General features: G+C 40.7%; 1 protein-coding gene across 1 annotated transcript; it reads right to left on the bottom strand.

Annotated features, from left to right (window-relative positions):
• Window positions 1–4053: 4053 nt before the first annotated feature.
• CALHM6 (calcium homeostasis modulator family member 6) lies at window positions 4054–6238 on the bottom strand. Its single transcript, XM_072332194.1, is given in 2 exon segments — window positions 4054–4470; window positions 5635–6238. Coding segments are annotated over 2 exon segments (978 nt in total). The 5' UTR covers window positions 6196–6238.
• Between the last annotated feature and the right edge of the window lie 3614 nt (window positions 6239–9852).

Below are 9852 nucleotides of genomic sequence, written 5' to 3'. Positions count from 1 at the left end.
TGTTTCTCACTGTGAGGTGTCTGCTTTGGTATGCAATGGTTTGCCACTCACTGTCCTTTGCACTGGGCATCCTCCTGCCTTTCATTGAATCATAGAACCATAGAATCACGGTATTTTTAGAAAGGACCTTTAAAGGGCACAACTCCCCAGCAATGAACAAAGACACCACAGGTAGAGCAGGTTGCCCAGGGTCTGATCCAGCCTTGCCTTGAAAGTCTCCAGGGATGGGACATCAACCACATCTCTGTGCAGTCTCTTCCAGTGCCTAACCACTCTCACTCTAAAAGACCTTTTCCTTATATTCAACCTAAATCTACCCTCTTTATGCTTGAAGCCATTTCCTCTGACCTCAGCCCAGCAATCCAGCCTGTTCAGATCCCTCTGTAGGGCCTTCCAAGCCCCAGGCAGTTTGACATTTCCTCTCAAATTAATGGCATCTGCAAACTTACTGAGGGTGCACTCAAACCCCTCATCCAGCTCAGTAATAAAGGTATTAAACAGGATGGGCCCCATTACTGATGCCTGGGGAATATTGCTTGTGAACTCGTGGTGGCTGGGCTTGATCTGTTGATTGTCCTGCTCATACCTTGTGATCTTCCTCAAGATGATCAATTCTGTATGCTTCCCTTAAACCAAGGTCGGGCTGATGTTCCCATGGTTTCTCGAGTTCTACTTATGACTTTTCTTGTAGATGGGAGTCACACTGGAAGGTCTCAGATCCCCTGGGACCTCTTCAGTTGTCCAGGAACATGGATAGATGGTTGAAAGCAACTTGGCAATCACCTCCTCCAGCTCTTTCAGCACCCTCAGTTGGATCACATCTGGCCTCATGAGCTTGTGACAGTCCAGGTGGAGTAGCAGGTTTCTAACTGTTTCCACCTGAACTGCAGAGGATTTGTTCTGCTCCTCATCCCAGACTTCCAGGTCAAAAGGTAGAGTATCCCGAGGATAACTGGTCTGAGCATTAAAGACAGATGCAAGGAAGGCATTGAGAACCTCAGCATTTTCTTTATCACCAATCTCATTTCCTTCCACATCCAGTAAAGGAAATTCTCCTTAGTCTTCCTCTTCCTGTTAATATATTTGTAATTTTTTTAAAATTGTCTTTTATTACAGTGGCCGGGTTGAGTTCAAGTTTGGCTTTTGTCTTTCTAATTTTATCCCTACACTTATCCTAGCAACTTACCTGTACTCTCCATGACTTTCTTGTCACTTCTTCCTTAAATCGTAGACTCTCTTTTTCTCCTGGAGTCTCAGCACATGTTCCCTGTTTATCCACACTGGCATTCTTCCCCATGAGCTCATCTCATGAGCCTGCTCCTGTACCCTTAGTATTTCCTTTTTGAGGAGTGTCCAGTCTTTCCAAAACACTTTACCCTCCAGGAGAGATTCCCAATGGACCCTCCCTACCAGTAAACTGAATAGTTCTCTGGAAATTCAAGGTAGCAGTTTTGCTGGCCTCAATCCTGACTTCACTAAGCATAGGGAACTCTACCATTTTGTAGTCACTCTGCCTAAGATAGATCTCAATCTCCAAATCTCCTACCTGTCCTTCTCTATTTGTGAAATAAACTGCTGTTCTCGCCAGCAAATCTGAAAATGTGCCTTGTTGTGCCTTTTCAGGACTTTTCCCTCATTTTACTGAGGAGTATTGCCTCTATGTGTCCCCTGGGCAGATTTGGTAATGGGACTCTGGAAGTTGTGGCTGGGAGTAGAAAATGGCAAAAGCCCACCTGGTACAACTGGGAGGGTAAACACAAATTCAGACAGCATTTTCACGGGACCTTCTAATCAGGGATAGAAATAAGGCATAACTTTCCCCAGATGCTTTCAGTCTAGCCTGAACAATTTTACTGTGTTTCTATGGGCCTGGCTCCACTGAGTCAAGGAACACCTTGCTGCTGATTTCAGCGGCCATTGTTACCTTCCAATTTACAACATTCCAGAGCAGATTTATTCCCTCCTAGATGTCTGTGAACAATTGAGTTCTTTAATAGGAGAGGCAAACTGAAATATATTAAGCATAATTGTGCTTCCTGGAGGCACAAATAACAGACTGGACATTTGTTACTCTCATGACCCAACTCCAAACTACCCTGGGAAAAATGCAGATGTTGCAATTTTTGAGATCCCTTCAGGGTAAATTAAGGTGAAATGACACCAATCAGTTAAATGTTTATTTGCACCCTACTACGATACTTAGATTTATGTATCTGCACCTTATCAGCAATAAGCTTGGATGATAAGGCTGGTGTAGCATTCTAATATAACTTGAAAAGAGAAAGATATAGAGATATCACCACCCTTGGATCCAGCAATCTCTCAGTAGTCAGGATAGTTCCTCCAGTGGTGGGCACAAACCCAGACTTGACAGTCTTTTGCCTTTTATGCAATCCCCCCTCTCCACTTACTAACAGGGAACCTGGTCACTAGTTGAGCACATACTTCTTCAGAATGTCCCAGAAATGTGTTTGGTCATCAGGCCCCCTGTAACACTGTAATTGAGTTATGGCCTTATCCCTGTATGAGGGTTCATTTGTATCAAGATTCATTTCTTGTAAATGAAATGGTGTTAAAGAAAAAACTGAACTCTGTCATATTTCATTCAAAACTATTACTGGTTTCTTATCCTTAGAGACTTTTTGATTAAAGTATTGCTGATGGCAAATAGGGATTGCAGACTTATCCCTACAGCTGTGCTATAAAAATCTGTTAATATAAGCTTCACCTATGCTACTATGTTATGCATAAGCCTAATGCTAATTTGCACTTGGTGAAAAGTGAAGTTAAACAGTCTATGTGGTGGATACCTCCATGAGAAGCTTAGGTAATGACACCAAGGATATAAATCAATGTTTAATAATATATTCACAGTAAATATATGTGTCAGATAAAATAGAAATCAACACAAATGGAATATAAACTGGAAGTTTAATGTTGTTTTGCTTTCCTTGATACAATCCAAAACATACTTTTATTTTTCCTATGGAAGAGTTTTAGAGTAACAGGAAATGAGTAATAAAGCTAATTTAAAAAGTTGCAAAAAGTGATCAAGATCAGACAGAGGTAAAGAAAATTCAAAACAGCTGAAGTTTTCAGTTGCACTGCTATTACCTAAGGCAGCTGGAGACATAGGAGTAAATTTCTGGAATTGTTTTGCTCACTTATTCCAGCTGATGACCAACTGAAGTCATTCTTTGTATATCTAGTCTTTGTGGGCAAGTAGCTCCAATATGCTAACTTATCTTAAAAGACATCCTCCTTGCCTTGAAAAACTAATTGTCTGATAGTGAATATCTTAGACTTGAGCTTCTTCCATTCTCCTCTGAAAAAATATATTCTTAAGTAAGTCAAATGATAGCTAATAAACTAAGCCAAAATGCTGGTTAAAATTTCCATTCCCTTTACTGACAAGCATGAAAGCTTGGTTTTGTCACTCCAGCTGCCAAATGCCCTTAAGATGTTTAGTAGTAATCACACAGTGCTGGCTGACATCTTTGCTGTGGATGCTTACTGTTTTACATATGACTTTTTCTTAATGATCACTGACATAATAATAATAACAATAATCACAGAATCACAGAATTGTAGGGGTTGGAAGGGACCTCTAGAGATCATCGAGTCCAACCCCCCTGCCAAAGCAGGTTCTCTACACCACGTCGCACAGGTAGGCGTCCAGGCGGGTCTTGAATATCTCCAGAGAAGGAGACTCCACCACCTCCCTGGGCAGCCTGTTCCAGTTCTCCATCACCCTCACTGGAAAGAAGTTCTTGCACACATTCATGCAGAACTTCCTATGCTGAAGATTATAATAATAAATCCCATTGTGAACCATGCGCTTATTTAAATGTACTTAAACAAAAGTATAAAGTTTATTTTTAAAAGTCTCCTAGGGTTTACAATACCAGCCTTTATCACGTAATTCTCATTGATTTCAGTAAAAGCACAGAATAAAGCTTCCTTTAGATCAGTAAGGTTAAAAGATTACCAGTGCTACAAACTGCTTATATATATATATATACATGCATGTATATATGTATATATATATTTTAACTAAACCGCTTGATCACTTGCATATGCTTCATCCACAAACCCAAAAACAGAGGAAACCTGACCTCCTTCACCGGATGTACAGACTTCACCTCTGTTTGCAGCAATGTATTTGTGTATCATGCTGTAACACTGATCATTCTTATTGAAGGTATATGGGAATGAAATCTTCTGCCAGTCTTCATTGTGAGGAGTCTGAAATGGCGGTGGGTTGGTGGCTTCAAAAAAGCAATTTATGTTTCTTTTAGCCAGCTGAGTTGCATGTTCTGTAGCCTTGGTTTCAAAGTGCTCTCGTTCCTTTTTCATATAAATTTTCCAGAACTTCATCTGCAAATAGCTAACTGGGGAGTAACAGCGGCTGATACATGTTGAAACGAGTGCCACAATAATGATGGTGACTATCAGCAACCATCCTATGATCTTGAAAAATAAATAAATGTGTTAATAGTGTTTTCACATGGTCCTGTGCTAGTGTATAGAACAAAACGTTGAACTAGACACGAAAGCTATGCTTTGTAGGCAGAATAAGGATTTGGCTGTCAAATACGAGAATCTTTCCTATTTTATATGGAATGTTGTCACCCACACCACTTTTTGGCACCTAATTTCTATGGAAGTGGGTCAGATACAAGCAATGAAGTACATAATAATGATTTCGCGTCTTCCATTTGTGTTTGACCAGTTTGTTAAATATCAGTAATAGCCAATCCTCCTCAATTTTGCTCCTGTATTACTCTGTCAGAATTCAGTGGTATAGTATCTTCTCTTTCAGCTTTTTCTTGAAGAAGCCATATGATAAATATGTAACAAATTTAAACACTTTTTGTGTGTGTCATTATAATCTCCTGTAAAATTTAACTACATTAATCAGCATTAATGCTTTCCTGAATAAGAGATGATAAATTAATTTGCTCCTGGAGTCAAGGGGAACAAGCACAGAAACAAAACTGGAGTGCTGCCAAATCACTTTGGTTTCATTTCAGTCCAAATGGAAAAAATCTACTCAGAAGAGTTATCTTCTATTACGCAGTTTTCCTTCAGAGTAAGAAGGAAACTGTAACAAGATAGATACACATATATTTTAACCATTCGCCTAGACTATAAATGTGAAATTAGTAATAGAGTCAAGCTTTTAGGTTCATGGTCAAACAAGCAGTCATTCTTTGTTTCACTTGTTAGCTCACCTTGTTGCAGCGTGGTGTTGGCTTCCCCTATGCTAATGACCTCAGCTTCCTCTCAGCTAATGCATACTTTAAAAAGTTTGAGATCTTTGAAAGTGTAACAGAGAAAAGTTTGTACCAGGCATAATTTAAACAAGAAAAAAGCTGCAGTGGAAAGTGCTGAAATCTAGGCTGGTCTACTGCCGAGCTCTGACAAATGCTTTGCCAGTGCCATTACCAAGAAATTACAGTGCGAATGCTGAAAAGAAAAGCTAGCACGAAATAGCCACTGGTTGCCTTTCTGTGTTAGTGTTTTTTGCCCATAGAATTTTTTGATAACCGCATGCTTTTGCTAGCAGGTACCAGGGTGTGAAGCAGGCAGGACAGGAGTCCTTGGGGGAAGAAGAGAGCAGAGAGGTCTTACCTAAGACTGTGCTTGAAAGCTGACAAATCTACCTATATAAGTTGAATTCTCACTCAGCAGTGGTTTGACAGCACTCTCATCACAGGGTATTTTCTCCAGCAGCTCCCGGCATTCTTTACGTGTTGTCTCATTCATGCACACCTTCTCCCTGATGAAGCTGCTCCCACTGGCTGCACACTCATAGAAGCTGGTGCTGAGCAGGGCCACAGCAATCCAGGTGAGGGGGGCCACCATGGTGCTGACTGTCACTGGTGTCAGCACTTTCAGGTAGAAGCAACCTTTTTCCCAGAAGCCACAGCAGTGTTTCTTCTCCTGAAGGCAGATGCCTGTAAACAGGAGCCAAATCCTGGCATTCACCAAGTAGCCAAGCAGAAAGAGAAGGAGGGCTGGCACTAGGAGGAAGACACAGCCATACAGGGTGTTCAAAGAGTTGCAGGGACACCTGAAGGCCACGGAGGAAAAGATTTGCTCACTGGCAATTGTCAGCAGGGACACGATGCTGTAACCCAGAGTCTTCTGGTAGCTGGTACAATAATCTATTATTTTGCGCAATTTTTCCATTTTCTGATGAAGCTTCCTGTGGCCTCTCTGCGTTTTGAGGGCAGTGCAGTCACAGTCAGTAAAAGAAAAGAAAAAGAGCAGTTCTTTAAAGCCCACAACTTTTAAAGATTATCACAGAGCTTTCACTTTCTGTTAGCAATTTTGAAACAGCTCCTTAAGGGAAGCACAGAAGTACATGAACTTACTGCATTGTGTAACAGTCAAGTGAAAACTCATCACAGTGCAGATCAGCACTAGAACAGCACTGATGTGTCTTTTTCTCCAAGAAAATACTTTATATTTCTCCACTATAACTAGCAATGTCTTAAATCTCACAGTCTTCTCAAGAATGCTTTTCTGTGAGGCATCAGGCTCAAAGTATTAACAAAATGTGAGAAAACCACCTTCCGTTGTGTTCACTGTCAATGACAGATTCTGGTGAGCCCAATGGTGAACAGCTAACTTCCTTAGGACTTACATAAAGGTGCTAGTATGGCATTTGCTCTTCACAGATTAGCAATCTACATGGCAACCAAGTAAGCTATCACATATATGATTTTCCCTTAACATGGAAACAGCATATCCTGCTTCAAAAGGAAATAAAGACTTATTTTTCTGAAAGTGGTATGTTTCTGGATGTATTCTCTTGATGCATGATGGTGCTCCTTTTCATCCAGCCACTAAAGCTTCCATCATGGTTGGCTCCATGAAAGGGAACATAAAATTAATGAATAACTAGTTTTTATAATTATGGACTTGGATTTGCTGAAAAGGTTGTTTGGTTTCTTTCTTTATGTATCATTTACTTGCACAGTACAGAAATAGCTAAGGTTTTGAATTGTGTTGCATTGATATATATTGCTATCTGGAAAGTCCCAAGAAGAATGTTTTATTGAGTGATTACTGGGTATGGGAAAAATAGGCTCAAATTGCATGGGAATCTAACTTATCTAGGTGTTCAGATATCTGAGAGTACAGAGACAGCTAAAGTGCTGACAAAAAACAAGCCACCTGCCAACTTCCAGAACCCCAAAGTGTCCATGGGCTGAGAACTTTTTTTTTAAGAATGATAGGGTGAAGTAATTACTGGAAGTGTCAAAAGGACCTCTGCAATGGACTAATGAAAGTAGAAATACTTGCACCCAGCCTAAAAGAACATTAACAACAGCTCTGGCCTTAGGAATATGAGAGACAGGCTATGGCTTTAAGGGTTCTGGCCCGATACCTGAGGGGGAAGTAGGCAGGCAGTAGCTTATTTCTCCAAGCAACTGGACACAGTGAGTCAGGGATGGTCTGGGTGTCAGAGCAGTCTCAGTAACCATGTTGCTAATAGAAGAGGCTTGAAAGTTTACCACAGGACAAAGAATGACCATTAATTTTGACATGTACTCAAAACATCAGCTCAGAAGACAGAATTGATTGCTTGGACTCAAGACCTACAGATTCTCAGTATTCTCCTGAAGAAACTGGCTGCCCATGGCCTGGACAGGTACACCCTCCTTTGTGTAAGGAACTGGCTAGAGGGCTGTGCCCAATGGGCAGTGATTAATGGAGTTAAGTCCAGCTGGAGACCTGTTACAAGTGATGTCCCCCAGGGGTCAGTACTGGGTCCCATCTTGTTTAATATGTTCACTGATGACCTAGATGAGGGGATTGAGTGTACCCTTGGTAAGTTTGCAGGTGACACCAAGTTGGGAGGTGGTGTTGATCTGCCTGACGGTAGGGAGGCCCTTCAGAGGGATCTAGACAAGTTGGATCTCTGGGTCAAGGTAAATGGAATGAGGTTCAACAAGGCTAAGTGCCAGGTCCTGCACTTTGGCTACAATAACCCCACACAGCACTATAGGCTTGGGGTTGAGTGGCTGGATGACTGTGAAAAGGAAAGGGACCCGGGGGTGTTGGTCGATGCTGGGCTGAACATGAGCCAACAGTGTGCCCGGGTAGCCAAGAAGGTCAACGGCATCCTGGCCTGCATTAGAAATAGTGTCCAGAGAAGGGCAATGAAACTGGTGAGCGGTCTAGAGCACAAGTCTTATGAGGAGCGGCTCAGGGAGCTGGGGTTGTTTAGTCTGGAGAAGAGGAGGCTCAGGGGTGACCTCATTGCACTCTACATCTTCCTGAAGGGAGGTTGAGATGAGGCTTGGCCTCTTCTCCAAGTCAACAAACAGGACCTGAGAAAATGGCCGCAAGTTGTGCCAGAGGAGGTTTAGATTAGACATAAAGAAAATCTTTTTCTTTCAAAGAGTGGTCAGGTACTGGAATGGCTGCCCAGGGAGGTGGAGGAGTTGTCATCCCTGGCAGTGCTCAATAGGTGTCTGGGTGAGGAGTTACGAGATATGGTTTAGTGGCTTGTGGTAGCAATGGCGATGGAAGGATGGTTAGAGTAGATGATCCTGTTTCTAACAGTTTCTAGAATTTGAACTTTTTTTTTTTCTTTTATTTATTTGTTTATTTCTGAATCATGCTTGAAACCTGCTGACATTTTAGAGAGCTTTCATATAATACAAGTTCTAAGCAATATTTTCAGTCAGCTCAAAGTCTATCTGTTTATATATGAAGAGAGGACTGAATCTCACCTGAACACCACTTTGCTGCACCTGCTATTTTGCTTTCTGATCTAGTGAAATATACTGACAGCTATTTCTTTTATCAGAAGTATGTTTTTAACCATGCAGAATAAATTCATACAATTAGCGAATATCACTGTTTTGTTTTTCACCCCTTGCAGGTCACTTAAAAGATATAAGTAGTATTGTCCATAGTACAGATGCACTACTTTTTCCAATTTTCAGCAAACTAAAAATTCCCTATGGACTTCCTCTCTCACTCCAAAACTACCTACTTTTTAAATTTTTCTTAACTTCTGCAGGACAAACTGTCAAATATGTTTTCTGAAACCAATCAGAACCAAATCAGTTTAATTTGCCTTCAGGATTATATATGTATATAATATTTTCATTCTTTAATAGAATTTAATTTCTACTTATTTGCCCAGTACAAACATCAGAAGGAGATACTTTCATTTTACAATTAATATTAACGTTATTTTCTGGGGAAAATCAGGTATTTAGGGAAACAGTTTTTTCCTTACATAAAAATGCTGCTATGAAAAATACTCATTTTCTATCTAAATTCTACCTTCTAGGGGAAAAAAAAAAAAAATTAAAAAAAATGCTGTGTTTTCTAAATCTCTTCCCGGACAAGAGGAGTGGGATGAGGAAGTTTCAAAGTTTCAGAAAGCATGACACAGAATAAGTTCTTCTTTCCTTTTTCTCCAATTTGAATAACTGCCCTATTTTTCAAACTAAAGATAAAAATCCCCTTCACAAACTATGAGAAATAATGCCTGTCCCTACGTAGATACCGTGTGATTTAGTAGCTGCTTACAGTTAGAGACAATGGTTATCAGACCTTGAAACTAGAATTCTTTGTGTCTGGACTAGTGCTGGGATGACAGAGAATAGTGCAAGCTCTGGATTTGCTTCTACAGGCACTGAAAGTGATACACTTACAGTGCTCAAGTCACATCTGCAATCACTTTAATGCCCTAAGTACAGTAAAACAAAATAACCATCACATTTAGTAAGACAGATGGCCAGCTGAACAACATTTCCAGCAAAAAATGTACCTCTCATCACCTCTTATACAGAAAGCAAAAAGCAGAGGCTGTGTCTGAGA

This window comes from Excalfactoria chinensis, chromosome 3 (genome assembly GCF_039878825.1).
Source record: "Excalfactoria chinensis isolate bCotChi1 chromosome 3, bCotChi1.hap2, whole genome shotgun sequence".
NCBI classification, from domain to species: Eukaryota; Metazoa; Chordata; class Aves; order Galliformes; family Phasianidae; genus Excalfactoria; species Excalfactoria chinensis.
Note: the sequence above shows the minus strand (reverse complement) of the source record. Positions and strands in the feature narration are given on the sequence as shown.